At 35.9% G+C, this 23,830-nt stretch overlaps 1 protein-coding gene across 4 annotated transcripts; it reads left to right on the top strand.

The window, feature by feature from the left end:
- The first annotated feature begins 941 nt into the window (after positions 1-941).
- MED30 (mediator complex subunit 30) lies at positions 942-19,954 on the top strand. Of its 4 annotated transcripts, none has more exons than XM_007113057.4 (4): positions 942-1,289; positions 8,073-8,231; positions 10,166-10,270; positions 19,584-19,954. In XM_007113057.4, exons 1-4 carry the CDS (start codon positions 1,113-1,115, stop codon positions 19,677-19,679), a joined length of 537 nt encoding a protein of 178 aa, XP_007113119.1. In that variant the 5' UTR covers positions 942-1,112; the 3' UTR covers positions 19,680-19,954. The 4 variants fall into 4 exon arrangements, with proteins under 4 accessions (XP_007113119.1, XP_028356376.1, XP_028356374.1 ...); XM_028500575.2 differs by lacking the exon at positions 19,584-19,954 and adding an exon at positions 18,714-19,575; XM_028500573.2 differs by lacking the exon at positions 19,584-19,954 and adding an exon at positions 17,686-18,451.
- Positions 19,955-23,830: the final 3,876 nt, after the last annotated feature.

Below are 23,830 nucleotides of genomic sequence, written 5' to 3'. Positions count from 1 at the left end.
GCCTGCGCGTCCGGAGCCTGTGCTCCGCGACGGGAGAGGCCACAACAGAGGGAGGCCCGCATACCACAAAAAAAAAAAAAAAAAAAAAAAACCACAATAATTTAGTGCCTATCACCAGTTTTCACATTCTGGACTTTCCCCCTCCTTTGGAAATGGACAGGAAGAGGTAGGAGAGAGAATGGCTTTATTCTAATTTTTCTTACATTTATAATGTCATAACATGTATTTATCGAGCACCTTCTATGTGCCAATCACTAAGCATTGAGAATACAGTAAGCGAATAAAACATAGTCTCTGTTTTTACAAAGTTTACATTCTAGTGTGTGTGAATAAGGCGAGGAGAAGTCGGAATGTAAACAAACTGAAAATTATATACAACATAGTGCCAAAGTCAGAAAGGGGAAGGGGGTGGGGGGATAGTGTATGTGAGAGAGAAGTGTTAATTTTATACTTCCAGTGATCGGGAAAGCTTCCCGAATAAACCGACTTTTCAGCAGGGACCAAAAACAAATGCGGAGTTGGTGTCAGATCACAGTGAAGCATGAAGATCAAAAACTCAAATCGCAGGTTATCAGTTGCAAGCTGTATGTGACTAAACATGTCAAACTAGCCCCTCTGGGCCTGCCTTCTAGTTGTGAAAGGACAATACTACTACAAACTTCGTATGCTTGTTATTTTTTTAAAAAATGATCAGCAAGGAAATTAAGACGAAGTAAGCGTTCTATCAAGAATCCTAACCATTGGCTGAGACCGGGAAACGAAGTAGTGGGAAAGCCCACCGGCCTTCCACCACGCGCACCGCCCCCTCTGGCTAGAGTACAGCCGATGATTGGCTACTCAACCCGTCCGTCCCGCCCCGCCCGGGCTTCCAGTCCAATCCCGGCCGACCTTGAGCTAACACAGGTTCCCAGGGACCCCGCCGAGGGCGCGGTCCCCGTGACGTTTGATGACGTGTTACGTCACGGTGGCGGAAGTCTCGGCAGCTGTGTTGAAATCAGACCGCCCGAGTCTTAGAAGCTTCTGCTCACGCCGAGGCCAGCGACCGCCTAGCGTCAGGCGGACCCCCTGACGCCTACTCTGCAGCCCTGCTCACCTGACGCCGCTGCCACGCCATGTCCACCCCTCCGTTGGCTGCGTCGGGGATGGCGCCCGGGCCCTTCGCCGGGCCCCAGGCCCAGCAGGCGGCCCGGGAGGTCAACACCGCATCGCTCTGCCGGATCGGGCAGGAGACGGTCCAGGACATCGTGTACCGCACCATGGAGATCTTCCAGCTCCTGAGGAACATGCAGGTGGGAAGGAAGGAGGGCTCCGGTCATGGCCGTGCGTGGAGAAAGCGGGATGTTTCTGCGAGGGAAGGGGCTGCTGGTTTAATTGTTACGTGGGGTCCCTGGGCGTCGACGCGGCTGCCGTGGCCAAACCTCGAGTATGTGGTCGCCCCCATTTACATTCAGAAGCGTTCCCCAGTAATGTGTCTGTCCCCAAGATGTGGAGGTGATGTTTTCCAGGCCAGATTTCTGGAAGATTGAAGCCACATTTTCTAGATTCGACCGGGTTCTCAGGTTTCTAGGCGAACTCTTGTATCTTTCAAGGTAGAGGTGAGTCTCACTCCGCCATGCTCTTGGGATTATTTTAATCTCATATTTAACCACAGAATACTTTTTGAGGGTCCAAGGTGTTGAATTCAGATTCTGTTAAGCATTTTGTTAAACAGCTTTATTTTGGTATAATTGACGTACAGTACAATGCATTTAAAGTTTTGACACATGTGGACTTGTGAAACCATCCATCACCCCACAGTTTCCTCGTGCCCCTTTTAAATCTTTACTTCTGGCCTTCCATCCACAGCCAATCTCTGCTTTGCTTTCTGGCACCGTAAATTAGTTTGCATTTTATAGAGTTTCATATAACATACACTATGATTTTTGGTGCGGGCGGGCGGTGTGGCTCCTTTCACTCAGCATGTATCAGTAGTTCTTTCCTCTTCATTGCTGAAGTGTTCTACCATATAAATATAACACAATTAGCGTATCAGTTCATCAGCTGATGGACATTTGGGTTGTATCCACTTTGCAGCTCTTATAAATAATACTGCTATGAGTGTTCATCTACAAATGTTTGTGTGAACATGTGTTTCATTTCAGTTAAGTAGATAGATGCCTGGGAGTGGAATTGCTGGGTTATAAGGGAAATGTCTGTTTAACATTTTAAGAAACTTTTCCAAAGTGGCCGCACCAGTTCACATTTTCATCAGCAGTGCTTGAGCCTTCTAGTTACTCCTCATTCTTGCCAGCACTTGTTATTGTATGTCTTTTCTTTTTTTTTCTGTATTGTATGTCTTTTTGTTTTGTCTCCCAGTCTGTGGCTTTTCATTCTCTTCATATTGCCTTTTGAAGAACAGATATTCTAAATTTTGATGGAATCCAATTTATTGATTTGTTCTATTACAGATTTTGCTTTTGGTTCCGTATCTAAGAAATCTTTGTCTAACCCAAGGTGGCAAAGATTTCCTATGTTTTCTTCTGGAAGTTTTACAGTTCTGGGTTTTACATTGAGGTCTATGATCCGCATGTAGTTAATTTTTTTATATAATGATAGATATGGATCTGAGTGGTTTTTTTTTTTTTGCATTTGGATATCCAATTATTCCAGCACCATTTTGCTAACCCATTTTTAATGCTTATCTTTACTACTATGTGATGTGGATATCATTCTTGTTTTATGGATGAGGATTCTGTGATTCTGAGAGGTAAAGTGACTTGTCCAAATCTAGTCAGTATAGGGTAAATTTGAAACCAGGCCCTCAGACTCTTAGAACTTTAGAACTCTTATTTCAATTGGTGCACTAAAGAATGTTTTATTGCCTTTTTTTTTTTAATGGTTGAGTTTTTTTTTTCCTCTTGATTCTAGAAGTAATACAGTTGTATGGAAATCTTTTAAGACCATGTCAATAAAGCCAGTGTGAAATAAAATACAAAGGGAATCCAAGAGAAGATATGAAATCTTTGGCAATTGTTTTAAAAATTAATAGATTAATATATAAGATGATTAAAGTATGGGTTAAATGATCTCAGAATTTAGCAAATATTTCTTTATTTTCAACCTGCTGTATTGGACTAGTAGAGCTAATAGCTAACATTTATCAAGTACTTTCCTTGGTCAGGTATACTGTTATAAGAACAGTTCTAAGAAGTATTTTTATCCCTATTTTACAGTTAAGGAAATTGAGGCTTAAAGAGAGAAGACTTTACCCAACATCACATGACTGGTAGCTCGTCCTACTAACCTCTTTATAATACTAACTTGCTGTCAAACAGTTTGTACTATTAACAGAGATATAATACACATCCATAACTGACACTGAAAGAACTGAACTCTTTCAAAAAAGTATTAATAACTAGATTACATGTGGACATATATTCAAAACCAATTTGTAAGGTACTACAATAGTTATTTCTTTGTGCTTCTTATATTGTGAATTCTGTGATTTAAGTCCTCTAAGACCCTGTGGGCCATATCATGATTGGCTGGAAATGAAGCAACAATGTGCTCCTTCATTTATAAAAAGCTGAGAGAAGTGGTACAAACAAGACTACATATAAGCTATTTATTAATGCATTCTTTTAAGTATTCAAATTTTTAAAATTATCTTCTATATTATTAATCTAGAAGGATGAAGTGCCATAAATATCAACTGCTGAGGTTATTTCTGAGCATTTGTTTTAGAAAAATGGTTCTTTATTAGTTGTCCTTTAGCCTTTTGAAAATCTAATGATAACTATGGACTCTCTTCTGAGAAAAATGCACATGTAAACATTTTGAATAAAATTTCAGGGGGTTAACAGATGTCTCCCTAAAGATCGCTAGATCCCAGATTAAGATTCCCTGCATAAGAAAGTATTGCTTTGGTTCTATTTGTTATGCTTTAAATCTTAAAAATTGTTTTGAATATATAATACATTCAGAATTCAGAAATAAAAAAAGGACATTACAGTGAACATTCCCCCTCCCATCACTATCTGCTAGCTGACTTCTCTCCACAGGTGATGATTATTATGGATTTTTATTACTATCCTAATATATCCTTCTAGATAGTCTGTGCATATTTAAGCAAATGTACGTGTATATTCTTTCATTTCCTCCTTTTGCACAGATAATACTGGTATATTATACACATTTTGCACCTTGCTTTTTTCATTTGGTACATTTTGGAGTTTATTCATATCTATACAGAAAACACTTCCTTTTCCTTTTAAGGTGTATAGTATAGTAATCCACTGCATGGACATACTGTGCTTTATTTAGCCAGTCCTCTAGTGAAGGGCATTTAGATTGCTTTTAATCTCTCACTGTTATACTGTAGTGAATACCTTCCTACATAAATGCTCAAGTATACCTGCAGGGTAATTCTTAGAAGTGGCTTTGTGCTTCTGTAATTAGATAAATTATGATGAATTGCACTCCATGGAAGTTGTACCAGCTTATGCTACCATTTCCTGACCAACAATCAGGCTGAGACTAACACAGCAAATTATATTTCTGGATCTTTGATCATTTGATAGGTGAAAATCTACTTTACATTTCTCCTAGTCTTAATGAGTTCCAGCATCTCTTCATATTTTTATGAATCACTTCTGTTTCCTTTTCTGTTAACTGCTTGTTCATATTATTTGCCCATTTTTCTATCTTTTTTTTTTTTTTTTGGTCTTTTTTACCTTCTCCCCCAACTTATAAGATTTGGCTATTTACATATTAGAAAAACTTGCTCTGTATGATATAACTTGCAAGTATTTTTCCCCCAGTCTGTTTTTTACCTTTTGCCATACATATATTTTTTTAAGGTAGCTGAATTTATCAGTCTTTTTAGGTTCAATGTCTAAGTTAGGAAGTCCTTCCCCACTGCAAAATCAGGAAAAATTCAGTTTTGTTTCAATTTTTATACTTAAAACTTTGATCCGTATGGAATTTATCCTAGTATGAAATGTAAGGCATGGCCCCAGCTTTACTTTTTCCAAAAGGTTGACTGAATAATTCGTTTTCCTCCTCCATTGATTTCAGATGCTACTTCATATAAACGAATCAATTTATGGATGCTCTATTCCACTTAGCTGCTTTCTTTTATGTAGTAATGGCAAACTTTCTTATATTTATTGAGGCTCTATAAAGTATTTACACTTATTTTTCAAAATTGCCCTGGCTATTCTTGCTTATCTTTCCACATGTACTTTAGAATCACCTTAATAGTTCTGAGAAAATCCTGTTAGTGCTTTTATTCGGTTGATTTAACCTAGAGAGACTTTATATTGGTATGATGTTGAGGCTTATTAACCAAGAACACAAAATACCCTTTTTTGTGTCTCTATGAAGTATTTTAAGTTTTCATATTTATCTTGACATTTTTTAAGTCAAATATTTTATCTGGATGTTATCTTTATTGTTGCTGTTGTAAATGGGGTCTTTTTCCTTTCTCATTTTCTTTTGTTTTTATATATGAAAGCAGAGCTATGGTTTTCTGTGTATTAATTTTGTACCCATCTCTCTCTTGACTTCCTTTATTGATAGTAGCACTTTATATCATTTGTAAATAGTGATGATTATGCCACAGCTTTTTAATATTTCAGCTTTTTTTTTCTTCTCTGATTGCATTGGCCAGTACCTCCAGAACAGTGTTCACTGGTAGTATTAGTGGTCTTAGTAGACATCCTGTTCTGTTCCTGACTTTAGTGCAGATGCTTGTAATATTTCCACATTAATCATGGTGCTGACTTTTTAACTGAGATAAATGTATTTTATTGTGTTGGGGAATTTTTATTAAGAGTTTTATATTTGTTTTAAGAATGGATGTTGAATTTAGTTAAATGCCTTTTTAGTGTCTAGCGGTATGATCACATATTTATTTACAGATATTCAGTATTCATTAGTGAGATGGTTACTGATGTGCTTGTTAGCTAAACATCTACATTATATAGTATATCCATCCCAAGAGCTCCTAGGCACAATTATAACTTATACTCTGTGGTATAGGAAACTTATCTCTCTCATGTTCACTGCTCTACCTCAGCTTCTAGAACAGTGCCTGACACATGAAAAGTACAGTAAATTTTTTGAATGAATTAATTGCTCCCTTCTTTGAGAAGCTGATGCGCTATGTGAAAACTAATACCCAAACTTGCTAAGAGGGTGAATTTGAGGAGGGTGGATTTTGTTTTCCTTTATGAAAGGATTTATCAAGAGTTCTTTTGCATAACACAGAATTCTTAGCGAATTTTAAGTGTCGATTTATGGAAAAAATAATTCATGAAAGTAAAATAATCCAGACTGTACTTCAAAACTTTCTCTGTGTGTGCACTATACTAAATACAGGGATATAAATGTCAGTTGCTTCTAGTCTTTATTAAGTACAAAATATGGGCAAAGTACTCAATGTAGTCAGTACCATAATAAAGGTAGAGCCTGCTTCTGCATGCAAGATGTAATCATTATACTTCCTATTATCACCCAAACAAGAAAGCAGTGACCCTTTGAAACTTTTCTCTTATTTGTTAATGTTTGTGAAAGTTCATAAATTGAAAGGTCATGAGAAATCCTGCGTTGTATTGGGGGGTGAACTCTTATAATGCTTTTCTCCTTTAAACTGTTTTGACTAATTCAGTCCTTGGTACCTTTATCACATTTCTTTGAGATATAATCCTCAGGATGTTTTAATTCTTGAGAATTTCCAAAAATCCTAATAAAACTCATTTCAAAGAATTTCAGAAGATCCATCTCCTTAACTTATAAATATAACATTACAGGAAATTTGGAAATGAGAGAAAAGAAGAAAATGAATTATTAAGCCTATCTTCCTATTACATCTTTTATCAACTATTACACCTTTTAACAACTACGTATAGGCCTTTACAGTCTTTTTTTTTTTAGTGTTATGGTTTTACCTACTTGTAACAATAATGTGTCTTGTTTTCTTTCTTCTCTGAACACTCTATCAGGCTTTATTTATTTTTTTTTTTTTTGCATTCCTACCTTATCTGTTTAGAAAAGAAAAAAAGGATGAACAGGTTTAGAAAGACTGGACTGATCTTCTAGCTATTAGACAGTAGTTTGGGTCTTGGTTTTAAGTCACTTTATTCCCCAGGGTAAGTGTATGTATGAGTGCTTATAATGAAATTACCTCGTATACTAGAAAACATGGTACAAATTTTGTTAATTCTAATTTCAGGATGATTTCACAGATCAAATTGTGGGAATAAAATAACTGTAAAGATGTACAGAGAAAGGAAGATTTTGTTTGTGAGTTTCAGCACTGCACAAAAGGTGCATTTAGTTCTAAATAGGTAGTAGTTTTTCCATTTATCTGTGATTTTTGTCATTTCAGTATATATTTTTGGCTTTTGATAAAATTCCTGAATTAAAAATATATAAGCATCCAACAGAGTTATGATCATAGCAGTTACTTGTAATAATTTATTAATGATGTTCAAGTACAGATTGATTTGCACCTATCTCCTGCTATTGATTTCCTTTTAAAGTAAAACTTTTGGTGACAGCTTTATGTTTTAATGCATGCCTTGAGTATCTTAATTATCTTATCATATTTAAGGTTTTTTGAGATTATTTTTGCAACAGTGGCAGCCTACTCTTCTTTTTCTGCTGCTGAAAAGTCCTATCTTTTTTCTTTTCTTCCTTTTCTTTAAATTATATTTTGTTTTTAACTTCCTGGTTGAGTTCAGAAGCTTGCTGCCTTTATATAATAGTAAGTGATATTAAAATTGTGTATTCTTTTTAAAGTTATAATACAAAGCTGTGATATAAATATAATCAAAAGTTAGAGGTGGAAAGCATTTCAACTGATCAGAGAGGCTTATCACAAAGTCTTTTCTAGAGCTGCTTTACAGTATGCCAAGGAGCTAATTAATAAATGAACATGTATTACTCTTAAATTCTTAAAATTGCACTTGATTAACTGTGAGGAACTGCTTGCTTTTATGCATTGCTTAAAGATTGTTTCTTTTTGCTAGCTTTACTTAAAGAAAATCTTGATTTTCATTACCTTATATTTTTGTTTTTTTGTTGAGAAGCTGCCAAATGGTGTCACTTACCATACTGGAACATATCAAGACCGGTTAGCAAAGCTACAGGATCATCTTCGCCAACTCTCTATTCTCTTCAGGAAGCTGAGATTGGTCTATGATAAATGCAATGAAAACTGCGGAGGGATGGATCCCATTCCAGTAGAGGCAAGTTTTAGTGGTAGAGGGAGGATGAGTCTAAGATAGTCTCAGAACATTTGTAATTCTTTCCTTTCTCTCTTCTGTTTTCACCATATTTCCAGATTATGAAACATACTGGTTTTGCTTTTGACTAGAGAAGATGAAATTGTGAGATATATATATATGCATAGAACTATTACTGTCTTTTCATGTTAATAATTTCTAGTAGACTTTAACATCCAGGCTGATAGTAAATTTTTGTTGTTGGGAGGAGACAGTTGTCTGTAGCAATTTTTATTATTGCTTCCAGTGTCTCATTTTAATTCAATCAGTGCATGATGTTTTAGTAGGCATATTAATAGTATTGTAAAATCCTTTTAAAGTGGTTTTCATGTAAGTTCTTTACGGATAAAAGGTTATAACTATTTTTATCATTATTAATTTAAATTATCTTAGTGGAAGCACTCTAGTTTTTAAATATTTTTTAAATTTAATCTCGGATCATAGATATATTTTAGTTAATTAGGTATATGATATTTTTATAGGTGCCCTTTTCCTGTTGACAAGTTATATCTCTGCCACCAAAGGTAGCTGGGAAGGTTTGGATGTTCTCTCATTACATATAAGGAACAGTTTCCCGGGATCAGTGCTTTCTTGTTTGAGTGGTCAGCATGTAAAGAGTGAACAGAGAAAGAGTAAACTGCAATACAGCCTGAAAAGAAGGGGTCAGAGATGTGGAAGATGGGAAGTGTGGTTGACATTGACAGATGCTGCACAGAAGTCAAGGAAAATAAAGAATGAAAACTGTCCACCAGATTAATTGTTGGTATATTTGAGCAGAGCTTCTGTGAAAAGGTAGCAACAAGAAGTCAGATCACAGTGAGCTGAAGATTAAACAGGAAATAAGGAACTGAAGCCAGAAAGTGGATATCCATCTTTCAGGAAAGTTAGATTAAAAGCAAGAGAAGAAAGCAGTAGATGGAAAGAGGGATAGAGTTGAGGGTTAGGGATTTTTTCCTCCAAATGGGAGAACATGTTTAGATAAAAAAGGAAGAAAATGGTAGGGTGAGGTTGGGGGAAATAAATAATGAAGACAGGAGGGCAGAGGAATCAGGGCATAGGAATGGAGACTAAGTGTTTTCAGGAGGAAGGACCACTCTGCTTGCATTAGGAGAGAGGAAAGGAAGAAAGTAGCTGTGAATGTGGGCAAGTTTATATTTGTCCCAAGAATTCATAGAAGTTTGGGCAGACTGACTCCTGATTGTACCAGTTATTTACCTCTGTCCTGTTCCTGCATTGGTAATATAAGATGGAAGGACTAGATAATTCCTGAAGTCTCTGTCGCATCTACAAGAGGCTTCATCAAATAAACTACATCACAAATCATATGTATTTAATTATAATCCTGCTAGAAGTTTCATTGCTATATAAATTTTCTTCTCTTACAAAAAAAATTTCTCCCAACTAAAAGACATCTAGAAATCTGCACAGATACTAGACGGCAAGTAAATGACATTTATATAATACACATCCATGAAGTTCCTTTCTTTTTAGCATAGAGGAAGGAAAGCCTGTTCCATCTCAACGAACTATAAATTTCGTAAGGGTAGGACTTATATCTTGTTTGTCATTATTTTTTCAGTGTCTCTTCACCCACTATCTGCCAGTTAAATATTTGCTGATTGACTGAGTAGGATATTACTTAATTACATGTGACAACTAATTTTGCTAAAAGGCCTATTTTGCAAAAGAAACCTGAAAAGCTAATGTGTAGAGTGCATTGAAATGATAGACTTCTAAGGCTTTTATTTTAGGCCGTCATTTGAATTAAAATATATTTTTGTACTATTAAGAGAAAAGTATAAAAAGTGATCTTAATCGGATGCATTATCTATAACAGTATAATTGGAAATTGTGTGACATATGTTTGACTTTTTTTAACTTTTGTCTGTCACTCCCAGCAACTTATTCCATACGTGGAAGAAGATGGCTCAAAGAATGATGACCGGGCCGGCCCGCCTCGTTTTGCTAGTGAAGAGAGGCGAGAAATTGCTGAAGTCAATAAAGTGAGTTGCTAGTCTGTATGTTTTATATTTCCGAATTATTGATACAAATTACAAGGGAGTCTGTGTAACTCAAAAACATAATTTGAATTATAGAATTACCTGAAGTTGTTTCTGTGACAAATTTAACCTACTTAGAGTACAACCCAGAACTAAAAGGTAAGCAGAAATGCCATCTGAATAGTCAGAAGAGAGATCACAGAATTCAGGCAATAAAGCTCTTAGAAAAGCCTCACAGGCACTCAGTCACAACCCATTTACCTTTTTCTTTTCTAGGCAGAATTGTAGCTCTCTAGCTTGGAGCATATTTGGAGCAGCAAATGATAAAGATTTACAAGTAGGAGAGGTGAATGTCTCAACAGCTGAATAAGAAATTGAGTTATCAAAGCACTACCCCATCCCCCCCTCCACCCCCCAAAAGTTCCTAACTTGAATTTATTGCTGAGTACTTTTAGAAGTTCAAAAGATAATGTTCAGATAGTTCTCTAGAAACATAGGGAAATAAGGAATGTTGTCAGTTCATTCTGTGGTGGAAACATGGTTACCAAAACCTAACAAATAGCACAGTAAATAAAACTACCAATCTCGCTCCTTCACTTACAAATACACGCTCCCACCTCCTGCCCCACTCCTGATTCTTAATGCTAGTTAATAGAATTTATCAGGGTATTAATTAATCCACCACAGCCACAGAGGGTTTTCTGAGGTAGAGGAGGATGACTCAGTTTACATATATAATATGTAATATCAATAGATTAAATTGAAAAAAAAATTATTTTTCTCAGATCTAAAAGACATTTGATAGACTTCAAATGTTGCTGATTCAAAGAATGCTTAAAACTATTAACAAGATAGTCTTTTTTTAAAAAAATATTTTTATTTCAGATAAATAGCCAACATTTTTCATTGAGATGAAATATAGGCATAAAATAGGATGCCTTACACCACTGTGTTTAATACTGTTTTAGAAGTTATAGCCAGTGAAACAGAAATAAACTTTAGGAAACAGGGGTTATAATATTATGTACAAATCTGTTAAGTTCCTTAAGCTTGTACATAACATTTTAACTCAAGCTTAAGCTCAAAGAAGCTCATTGATTAATGAGTCAGTAAGTGTTTGAAAGAAGAGCTTAATACCAGATTGATACCATTTTTCTATAATGCCATAAAGAAATTAGAATATGAGATCCTATTCACAATTGCAACAACAAATATTAAGTAGTTAGGAATTATTTCCATGATATATGTAACTAAACTTATTAAGATACATAAAAGAAGTTTTGAATAGTTGAAAGAACACATTAAGTTCTTATATGGGCAATAACTATTCTAAACAGTAACAGTCCAAATCCAAATATGAATTCTCTTGAAACTGCACAAAACTAGTAAGATTTTAGTGCAATACCAATAAAAAACAAATCCAAATAAAATCCAAATTGGAATTTTTTTCTTGAGAGCATACTAAAATACATATATAAAACAATTCCTGTAAGAGTAATGAAATAAAGAACTCTGCTTCAAAAACTAAAACGTGATATCAAGTATATTGTAAAAACAATAATTAAGTGTGAAATACCGGCACAAGAATAGATTAGTAAAATAATAGCCAGAAAAAGTCTTCCTATTGTATATGAGAATTTAATATGACATAAGAGGGATTGTGTGGAAAATCAGTCTTTAAAAAGAGACACTTTTGGGGAAAATTAAGCTAGCTTTTACATTACACCATGTGTCAAAATGAATTTCAGAGTTGAAAATAAGACTTGCAAAACAAAATATTGGAAAATTAAAAGAAAAATGTATATCAAAACTCAGGAAAAAAGAAAAAGATGGATAGATTTTTCTAAAATAACATTTAAAACAATTTTTAAGAGGTGAAATATAAATTAAGAAGAATAGTTCCAGCAAATTTGACAGTAATAAGCATAAACAATTTACAGTAGAAAATTACGAGGGGATTAGGGAGGGGATTGGGAACTTTTAATTTAGATCTTGAAGAATAAGTGGTGTTTGGTAGTACAGAGATACAAGACATTCATTTATTAAGTGTTACATGTTTCTGTTGATAATCTATGTATTAATTCACAATGGATATGTTCTATTTTTCTCTATAGTAAGGATATTATTTATAAAATACAGTGAAATGTATATATAAATAAAACACAATTGTGACGGTAACTTTGATTTCAGAGTACCACATGTGACATGCATATAGTTTGTTCTCTACCATAGAAGATATTATGATATTTGCCGGGGGGTCAAGGGGAGGGTGGGGGGGAAGCTTGTGTAACTTCAGAAAGATGTAATTTTTCTAAAGGTAAGTTTCATTTCACTTTCCATTTCTCTAAGTTCCTCTTTTTTTCCTAATATGATGGTTTAGTCATAACCTATTCTTGATTTTTTTTTAAAGACCTATCATATAATCAGACTATAGTAATACTTTGACAGGGTGTAATCAAAAAACTCTTACTAGCTATTGACGTAGAATTTTGTGAATTTTAAGTAAAGGATGTAATTGATACCACGACTGTGATGTATAAAAGTATTTCTTTCTCCACATGAGGATATAGCTCTCTGTACAGTCTGTCTGTCCTGGACCCACCTACATACTTTCCCTCCCCCAGTCCTTTCAATGCAATTGTCATAATTGGGGTTCAATAAATATTCTGTGTTCATATTATTATGGCACATAAATACTGCTTATTGCTAAGCCACACAGTAAACTAGAATTACATTTCTTTGAATAATTATTTTGTTTTCCTAAAGTTAATAATTCTGTAATTTCGAAAAATTTTGGTTAGTTCTTTATGCATCTGTGGCCGCACCTCAGTACTGTTTTCCAACTTTCCAGAATCAAATTCTAAGACGACTTACAGGTTTCCCCCCCAACCCCCTGAGTCCTCTCCTCGTCAGGTCTGGGTTGAATGCTCCCTAGGCCTGCTGTTCATCCATTGCCCTGGGGCTTTCCTTCACCTCTTCTGTTGGTTTCACTATTTCCTCAATCTCCTATCTTTCTCTTTCTTGGTTTATTTCTCCCTTGGTAAGGTCCATACGTCAGTGGCTTCTTTAGGAGGAATGCAGGGACTTAAGTTTTTAGCCTTCACATATCTGTCCAGTTGATCGTTTGGCTAGATATAAAATTCTATGTTGTAAATTAAGTTCCCTCAGAAATTAGAAGGTACTCTTCCATAATCTTCTCATACAGGGTTTGGCAAACTTCAAAGGACCAGATAGTAAATATTTTAGGCTTTGTGAGATAGTAAATATTTTAGGCTTTGTGAGACATGTGGTCCTTGTTCTTTTTTTTTTTTTTTTTTTTTTTATTTTATTTATTTATTTTTTGGCTGTGTTGGGTTTTCATTGCTGGGCGCAGGCTTTCTCTGGTTGTGGCGAGCGGGGGCTACTCTTCCTTGCGGTGCATGGGCTTCTCATTGTGGTGGCTTCTCTTGTGGAGTATGGGCTCTAGGCGCATGGGCTCAGTAGTTGTGGCTCATGGGCTCTAGAGCACAGGCTCAGCAGTTGTGGTGCACAGGCTTAGTTGCTCCGCGGCACATGGGATCTTCCCGGACCAGGGCTCGAACCCATGTCTCCTGCGTTGGCAGGCGGATTCTTAACCACTGGGCCACCAGGGAAGCCCATGGTCCTTGTTCTGATGTAAAAACCATCCTTAGCTCATGGGCCTTGCAAAAACAGGTCACGTGCCATAGTTCGCCAACCCGTTATGCTTTGTTGTCTTTGCAGATGGAGGCTCTAAAAGATCTGGTTAGCATCTGATGCTTAAACATGAGACGTTTATATTTGAGAAGGAAGCACTAGAAAGCCTATCATAGGCTTTGTGAGTTGGCTTCATCATAGCGAGATGTGGAAGCAAGTTGGCTCTTCTCTTTGGGGGGACCCCCAACTATCATTTACTGAGGCTTTTTTTCTTTAGGGCTGTTCCCTTTCTTCAGAGAAGAATCTTCCAGTGCCCTACATAGAGTATAGTCTCATGTCTTCTTGCTGTCTGCTGTGCTGGTGGCACTGAATCCCCAGCTGTTCTGGTTCAATTTCATAGGAAACAAACCTCTCGTTCGCTGAAACGTGGGACAGGACACGGGAGAGGGTACTCAGTCCCCTGTTGGTGAGGAGTGGGAGTGAGCACCTGGGGCTCTCGCTAGTCCCTGTAGCTGTTTCCCTCCAGTTTCTGTCCCCTGGGCTCACGTGCTGACTTTGCGATGGCACCCGTCTCCAGTTCTCCGTGGAGAATCAGCCCGTTCTCATTGGCATCCTTCCTGCATCCATCTGGGTTGTACAGTAGTTTCCTCCCATGTCATGTATTGCTCCCCTTCTACTTTTCATTCTTAAAATGTGCCACCTGACATCTACTGTTGTCTCCTTTCTGATCATTTTCTCCACATGGATTTATAGCTTTTTCATTCCTCTCCTGCCATTTTATTAGTGTTTGAGAAAAAAGAAAAGATAAACACATGTGTTTAGTCCGCAGTGTTTATCTGCAACAGGCTTATTTCAATGCACAAAGTAGTATCTCTGAACGTTCATCTGTTTATGGAATAAAAGCCCACATTTTAAATTCTGTGTTCCCATTTATACTTCAGGCATTTGAGAACTCGTTTTGATTTTGAATAAACCATTTGAATCTGTTGAATTTGCTGTTGTACACACTTCTAACTTTGGGATAAAACTTGTTTTAGTTAACATAGTATCGAACTGAAGATCATTACAAAGAGGAAAGAATCCATTACATGTTTTAAACAGATTTAAAGCTTAGCCCTATATTTCCATGGGAATATTTTTTTAAGAGAATTTAGAGAGAAAATATCTTCTCTTGAATGGCAGAGGAAGTATTCATTTGATTGGCCTCATGGCTCTCTCTTACTTCCTGGCAATTGTTATTATAATTTGAGACAGTACTGGAGAATTAAGCAGTAAACAGAAACCAAAACCAAAAAAAAAAAAGAGGGAGAGGACTAAGATTTGGTTAACTCAAATTGAAATTCCCCTAAAAAAGGCAGAAGAGAATAAAGTTAACAGCTGGAAACCAAAGTGGATTTTTTAACCCAAAGAGATTTTTGACTCATTCCTTAAATAAAACATCATAAATGTGAATTGAATATAATACATATTCCGACTGTTAGTTAACTGAGTTTATCTTATGTATAATTAGTGGTACTAAGGTATTTTATTTTTTCTTTTCCCCCACTTCTTCCAACTTTGTACCTCCCTTCTAGAATATAAAATTAAAATATAATGGAAAAATTTTAAAACACTGAGTAAACTCATGATCAATTGATATATATTTTTCTGCCTTAATGGCACACATACCTGAGTGTTTCTGTGAAAAATATGTTTATTTTAAATAGCCACCTTCAGATGGTAAAATGTTGGCCTAATTACATAATCACACAGATGCTATTAAAAGTAGTTTAAATTAATTGAGTTAATTTTTCAACTACAGTTGACCCCTGAACAACACAGGTTTGAACTGTGCAGATCCACTCACATGCAGATTTTTTTCAATAAAATACTCCAGTACTACACAATATGCAGTTGACTGAATCTGTGGAAGCAGAACCATGGATACAGAGGGCAGACTGTGGGACTTGAGCATGCTCAGATTTTGGTACTGCGGCAGGTCCTGGAACCTGTCCCCCACATTGTTTAAGGGTCAGCTGAATATCACTGTGTACTTGAAATTGTACAGAACATATTGATGGTCAGTCTGGTTTCTAACAACATATATATCACTGATGTCTACCATAGTGGCATGAAACTTTGGGGCATGAAATTTGTAATCAGTATTTGATATAAATCATCAGATGAAGAATGGCCTAATTTTAATAGTCAAATTTTTGGCTTTTTAAAATACTTCATTTTATTTTCATATGTCCTTGAATCCATAAGCCTTAATACCCAAGTAAAGGATGAACACTTGTTTGAGACTATATTTTAAGGATATCAGATTAAGCTCTATTTTGCTTAAAAGTATTCTGTTAATGGTAAAATGAAACTGAAAGAGATATGTGGGTAGTTTTTACAGAGTTGACCTATAATTGAGTTCAAGCAGTTAGAAGTTAAAGCATTTTTGACCAATTGTCACAGCCTTTGTATGAATAGTAAAGTACATGGTATGACTTAGCATAAACATATTTTTTTAAGTATCTACTCTACTTACACATTCACCTGTTAATGTAACAAATTAGGCACAGATGATGGATTTTGATAACAGCAGCTGTCAACCTCTGTTAAAATCAATCAGTGGCAAGATTGTATATATTAAATCCTGTATCATGTCATGAAAATTTATTTACAGTTTAACCACTAATAAGCATAACTGTCAGCTTTGCTGTTGATATTTTCATGATGTGTTTTGGCTCTAGGTATTTTACTTGTATGCTAATTCTTTTAATTTAAAACTTTGTGGCCTCTTTGAGACAAACTGTCCAAATGCCTTATGACATATCCTACTTAAAAAAAGTTTTACTATTCCCTAGAGTTGAATATTACCTTGAAAATATCCCACATTTTTTAGTTTTCTTACTTTAAGAGTTAATGCCGCTAAATTTTTTAAATGAGTATATCAGAATTTATATTTCCAAATGAGTATTCTTGAAAGTAGCATTTATCCAATGATGTAACCATTGTGGGAACCATCTGTAACCTGTTTTGATATTGATTTGAAAGTCTGTTTTTAACCACTCAAGAAAATAATTTTATTACTTCTAGTTACTCTTTAATTTATACTGAAAATGTGATCACTAAGCTTCATTCACCAGACTTGGCCTTTGAATGGTCTTCAGCTGTTTCAAAAACTTAAATACCTCCTCTTTCTCCTTTTCCATGGATACAGATTTGTCACTATTGAAGTTATTTAGGAGAACCCATCGCACACATTTGCCCAGTTAACCTTTTTCATTGCAGTTTAAATCATATTTCTTCTTCAAGAATTTTAATGGACCCCCATTATCTACTAACAAGACCAAATTTATCCTTCCTTCCACTCTTTGCTCACCACCAACTTTTCTAGACCCCAAACAAAAATATTTTCCTTGTTTGCTGACCCTACCAGTTGGGGTTCCACAGCACCTGATATTCTTCCCCTGCCATCTGCCTTAACCAGGTTATGGTCTATTCGTTTGGGCAGTATCTTCTTCCTACTTCATGCTGAGTTTCTTCAAGGCAATGGACCATTTCCTACACATTTTTCTTCCCTTGCAGTGCCTAACCCAGAGCCGGGCACATAATATACCCACAGTAAATATTTATGGAACAAAATGTGTTACAGGCTAAGAATTTCATTCCAAAGAGAAGTTCTGAAATTTTTTAAAGTGACCATATTCAAGATATGTCAGAAGGTATTAATTCAAATAATTTTTTAAAAATCAACTCATATTCTTTCTCTTCCTTTTATTCTTATTCAGTTGCTCTTCTCTACTTTCCTCCTGAAAAATGAAGATTGAGCAGGGAATCATGGTAGCTGAAGTCTCTCACAGCTTAGGGGAATGACGGCTTGGTGGAAAAGGGCAGCTGACTGAATCACTTTGAAGCCTTGAATTAGTTCCCTGAACTAAGCTTACTGGTTTTCATTACATGTGTCTGTGTAACTGATTTTCATCTTATGTATGGGTATAAACAAATTAGAACTGGCAAGGGCCTAATAGATTATATAATCCAATTTCTTGCAGAAGAAAACTGAGGATAAGGAATTTGTCTAAGATCAAATAGCAAGTTAGAGGCAAAGTCAGAACTGGGACTGAGGTTTTCGACCTCCCAATATACACCTTTATTCGTATATTCCTGTTTTTCTGCCACCCTTGATTGCTGGCAGAAGTTTCTTGGTCTCTAGGATGACAAAGACTTAATAGGCAGCTACCACATACTTATGACAACAGAACTTAGAAGATTGGGCATGTGAAACTGAACAAGGAGACCTAAACAAGGAGTACCTAAAGTACTAATAGTATCTTTTTCCCCAAAACTATGTTAAGGTGAGCTTTATGGTACTAAATACTGTATGCTTACCCTGTGTACTCTACGGTCATATGTTTTAATCTGACTGTGTTGTGTTAATTCTCCTTTCAAATATGAATTAAATTTAATTAATATTGAAGTCTCTTTAAATTGCTTTTCTGTTTTCCAATAAGAATTTCTTCTTCCCTTTTAGCTTCTTACCTCCTGTTACCTCTCTAACTCTAGATAGAATATACGCAATTTATTTAATCTTAGTTTGCTCTTTAATGAAATAAAAATTAAGATTTTTAGGTCTCTTTATAATGAACATGTACTACTTGATCTGGAGGTATTTTAATATAGTATCTTTAAAATTATCTAACTAAATATATTACTTCCAAATGTAATGTTTCCAAGAGGTTGCTTAATAGTAATGATTATTATAATAACAAGTAAGTACTTTGAAATTCTCTATGTTTATCTTGTTTTATCTACACAGACATTTACTACATAGGATTTGAAGAAAGGATGCTTAAAAAGAAGTTTACAAACTGTGGTCTAGTAGAAGCCCAGATCTAGAGATACAGACACCTGCCATGTGCATTCAGGGCATCCAGCAAATCTCAGTTACGAAGAAGATTATATCAGGGCTGTGCCATCTTGTCTTCAGTTTTCAGCATTAGATCGCACTTCATGCTGAGAGCAAACAGTGACTTCTGCCACATGTTTGAAAGACCAGTTGCATCAGGCATTGCATTTTTATTATACTTTATATTCTATATTGACGGTTTATATTCTGTGCCTACCAGTAACATTTGTTGAATGCTTACTGGTATGCCAGGCACAGTTCTAACACTTGACATGAATCAAATCTTTTGATCCTCATAAAAACTCTTATGAGGTAGGTTCAGTTATTACCCCCATTTTTCTGTTGTGGAAACTGAGGGACAGAGAGCTTAAGTAATTTGGCCAACATCATATATTTAGTTAGTGAAGGAGCTGAGTATAAACCCAGAGAGTCTGGCTCTAGAGATTGTGTTCTTAACCACTATGCTACTCTGCCTCTTGGAAAAGCTATGTACTTAGGTTTTATAACAAGTAAATATTTAGCTTATTTTCTTTGGTGGTAGAAGTGGAGGAGTAAAGGGAGGTGGGGGATGGAGCTGTAGGCCTCTGAGGGCTGAATTAGAACTCATCATGCCTTGCAGTGAATGTTTGCGGCCAGAAAAGGATTGAGACCTTCTGCCTTAAGGAAATTAGCTTAATTTCTGTCTGGATCATTAGAGTTCTAACTTGTGACATTTTAGTCTTCTACCTTCATGGTATATATTTCATGAAACATTTTTGATAAATTCTTTTGTTTTTACAGAAACTCAAACAGAAGAATCAACAGCTGAAACAAATTATGGATCAATTACGAAATCTCATCTGGGATATAAATGCCATGTTAGCAATGAGGAACTAAACTGATATTTAAATTTCCAGCATTACACATGTTATACAGTATTTTTCCCCTCAAGTATTTTTTCCCTTTAAAGATTATTTATCTGCTTTTATTCTAGTCACTAGAATGAAAGTTTCCATTTTTTACACTGTGGTTTTACATGAAAGCATTTATTGGTGGTTTTTCTTTAAGCTTTTGATTCTGTGAAAGATTATGGTAGTAATAAACTTTGATGGGGTTTGTTTTTGGTTAATCTTCATGAATTGAATAATTGTTTTTTAAAAGCAAAGTAATTAAGTTTTGTAAATAAATTTCTAAATTTGATTAATGGTTGTTTTGTTCATTTCATTACCCTTTTAGGAGAAAATGAAAGGTTTAAACATTTTTGCAGATGCAAATACCAAGTTCAGTCCATCTGTGGTACAAATTAAACATATAAGTTACCATTTCAGCTCAACTTTAAAATTTAGTTTGAGTCTCAAGGAAGTTAGAATGAGAAAACAGTTAACTTCTCTTGTTGTAAGCAGATGAAAATTGAAATTGTTTTTATTGTGGTTCTTCAAGTGTTTGGCCTTAAATGGAATGATCTGTCCCTAAAAGGAGAGAAAAATTTGTTGAAATCCCAACTATGTGCTTATTTGCTACCTGCTTTAGGCCAAGAAGCAACCCCCTATCTGATTTTTCAGATATATCCTAAAGTAATCTTAAGCATGTTTTAGAAACAGTGCTTTTTTTTTTTCTTTTTTTTTTTTTTTTTTTTTTTTTTTTCCCGTTGTGGAGCACAGGCTCCGGACACGCAGGCTCAGCGGCCATGGCTCTCAGGCCCAGCCGCTCCGCGGCATGTGGGATCTTCCCAGACCAGGGCATGAAGCGGACTCTCAACCACTGCGCCACCAGGGAAGCCCTAAACAGTGAATTTTTAAGAGTTTAAATAAGATAGCTCTATATGACAAGTGCTTCTGTAGACTGGTAGTTGGTCTACAGTAGTAAGTCCTTTACAGGTCTGCCTACAGGAGCTTGTTTCTCAGATTATAAATAATGTATCCTCAAATAAGAGAGTTGGATCCTTCTCAGGAAAGATTTCTCCCAGGCTGATCCAGAAGCCCCTACCTACTGGCCTTGGTTCTGACTCAGTAAATACTGCTATTTGACTTTGTAGTATATGGATTCTCTGGAGGGTACCAGCTTCCTCTGGGGAGGGGACCTGGGTGGTTGAGGATGAGGGTAAAGAAGATGCTTACTATTCATCGTATACCTGTGGAATTTTCCAGCATGTGCAAATACTGCCTATTCATTTTAAGTTATACAGATTCCCACCTCTAACAAGTGGCAGAAGCATGACAAGACAAGCCAAACCACGAGGACATCTTTAGACTCTCTAACTGTACATTCATCAGAGCAAGTTCCCCTGAGCGAGCCCAGTGTTAGTCAAATGGGGAAATGACCCCACGGTGGGAAGCACAGCAGTTGTAAGGCAGAAGGTAATGGTATATGAAGCTATGACAAGAAGAATTAGGACCAATAATTCAATCTACCCCAGAAATCTGCAGTATCTATTTTATTTAGCCTATCACCAGTTGGACATGGAGGGTTTGTTGTTTTTGTGTGTGTTTTTTTTTTTTTTTTTTTTTTTACAGGTTTTCACTGTATGTTCTTTGCATGGTAGACTGCTGGGAATTTAGTGTTTTGGTACTGACAACTTGTAAAGGAGTTATAAAAAATGTTTTAACCAAATGGAGTTTTTTGGTTTTGTTTTGTTTTAATCACACTCAACTCCTTAGATCATTCAAGGTGTCACAAACAACTCTTGAAAGGAATGTGGAAATTGTATCTTTAGGGCCTTGGTTCTAAAGAGAATCTCAATATGGAGCAATAATCAATGCAGCTACTCTCAGCTATAGAGCAGTAGCCCCAAATTCTGGGAACCTCAAATACTGTGTGTTCTTGAAGTCCTCAAAACTGATGGCTGGTTTATCCAGTCACTCACTAGTCTGCTTGAGGCTTGTTGTGAATGTGTTGGGGTTATAAAAACATAGACTCCACTAACAAAGTTTCAGCTTTTTGAGGGAGAGCATGCCAGGAGACTGAAGAGCCAGTAAGGCAATTCAATCACGATGTGTGGCCTTGGACAAGTAAATCTCAGTTTTCTTGTCTGTAAAATGATAGGTGGGATTAGTTGGTCTTATATTCTATGTTAGAATTTTAGTTGCAAATGTTAGAAACCCAATTCCAAATGGCTTAAGCCAAAAAGGGAATTTAATTCATGTAGCAAGAAAGGATGCTTGAGGAGAGCTCACAGAAGCAGAGAAAAGCTGCAGAAACCAAGACTTCAAGAATTAGAAGCAAGATTCAATGCCCCAGGATTCTCTTTGCCCACCCCTAATTTCTTCTCTCTCTGCTCAATTCTCTCCTACTGTAGACAGGCTTTCTCCAAATGGTGGGAAAGATGGCCTCCCACCAGCCTACCTTTGCATCTTTTCCACGCCCTGACTCCAGAGGCTGGGCCCCTTCTCCTCCCACTCTGCGTTGAGAACTGGAGTGGACCCTGATCAGCACAGCTTGGGTCATGTAACCAACCTTTGAACCAACTGTTGTGTACATGTGGGTTCTATAATTAGATCAGCCAGGTTATAAGCCCATCTCTGTGGCTAGGAATTGGGTGTAAGAGTCATGGAAAAATTACTGAGCAGGGAACAAATACTAGGGAAAAAAATACCAATCAGAAAAACTTGCGAGAAAAACATACAACAATGGCAACCACAGTCCACTGATGTTCTTCCTTGGTTCTAATACTGTCTCAGATAACATCAGTTATCCAACTCTCAAACCCCAAGAAAAGTTTTAGAGAAAACTAAATGCATCATTGACTCATGAGAAGATTGTTAATTTTTTTCTCAATTTGTGGACTTCTGTGTTGACATTTTTCTTTACAGCCTTTTTTTTTTTCCTTTGAAGCTTTTTCAATTAATTGCAATGTGATCTTATCAGGCCTTGGTTAGCCTCCCATGGGTTAAAGCAGAGATATGAAAGAGCTAAGAAAAACATAAAATGAAAACTTCAGCATCCTGGTAATGAAATTATCTTTAAAATGATTTGGAAACCGAAGGCCCTCATCATTCAGACATTAGGTCCCTTGGCACCATTACAAGACAAAATGTGTTAACTTGACATTTTGATGTAGTTCCGGTTTGAGTAATTCATTTTCTTTCCTTAAATTCCCAAGGAAGTTTAAGCTAGAGAGAGGAGTCTTTCAGCCTTAAACTAAAATGTGTGCTTTGTTCTAAAGCTCAAAGACTTTGTTATCAAATTTGTCCAACATAACTGGATGCCTTAAAATTTTTTCTATTCCTTTAAAACATGTGTGGACCAAGGACTGATTTTTTTAAGCCTAAACTGAAAGATATTCCAGATGTATATATATTTTTAACATGGTAGCAGTCGTGAATTCTTTTTTTTAACTTAAAGAAGTAGCGTTAATATATTTAAGTTAATATCTTTAAGTTTATATTTTTACATAGGGTTGAATTGTACACTAATGCATTTACATCAGTAAATGTATGAATGCACTGATGATTCATGCATTTTTTTTGGGAAAATTCTAACTGTTGTCAATATGTAGTTTGCATTCCCCAAACTTATAAAGAAAATGTAAACCTGTATTTTCTCTGTACTTTGAGGTCTTATTCTATGACACAGGATTACAAGATCACCAAGTGGCATGTCCTTGTTAGAACTACCTTAACCTGTTTTAACTTATTCAGATGTCTTTTTGAGGCAGTCAGTACCTCTTCAACGTTAGTGAGCACAGGAATCAACTTGGGTGCACTTTTAAAAATACAGATTTTGGACTTAGCACAAGTTTACTGAATCAGAATCTCTAAAGTAGGGTCTAAAAGTTTGCATATTTAAAAACAAGTTTTCCAGGTGATCTGTCACTGACACTGGAAAAATATTTTTCTATGCAGTTTAGTGACAGTCATTATGAGTATTTTAACATGAAAAACTGTATAAAAAGTAGCAGTATTGATACAAAATGAAAAGTTTTGTGCCATATTTAAAGTTCTAGCCTTTTAAGAATTTAAAAATAATACTTTATATGAGCAGTTCTCAACCTTGGCTGAACATTAGAATCAACTGGGAAAATGTTAAAATCCCCTGTGAAGCCACGCCCC

This window comes from Physeter macrocephalus, chromosome 15, assembly GCF_002837175.3.
Source record: "Physeter macrocephalus isolate SW-GA chromosome 15, ASM283717v5, whole genome shotgun sequence".
Classification (NCBI taxonomy): domain Eukaryota; kingdom Metazoa; phylum Chordata; class Mammalia; order Artiodactyla; family Physeteridae; genus Physeter; species Physeter macrocephalus.
The sequence above is the reverse complement of the archived record's forward strand: the minus strand, read 5'-3'. Positions and strand labels throughout refer to the sequence as shown.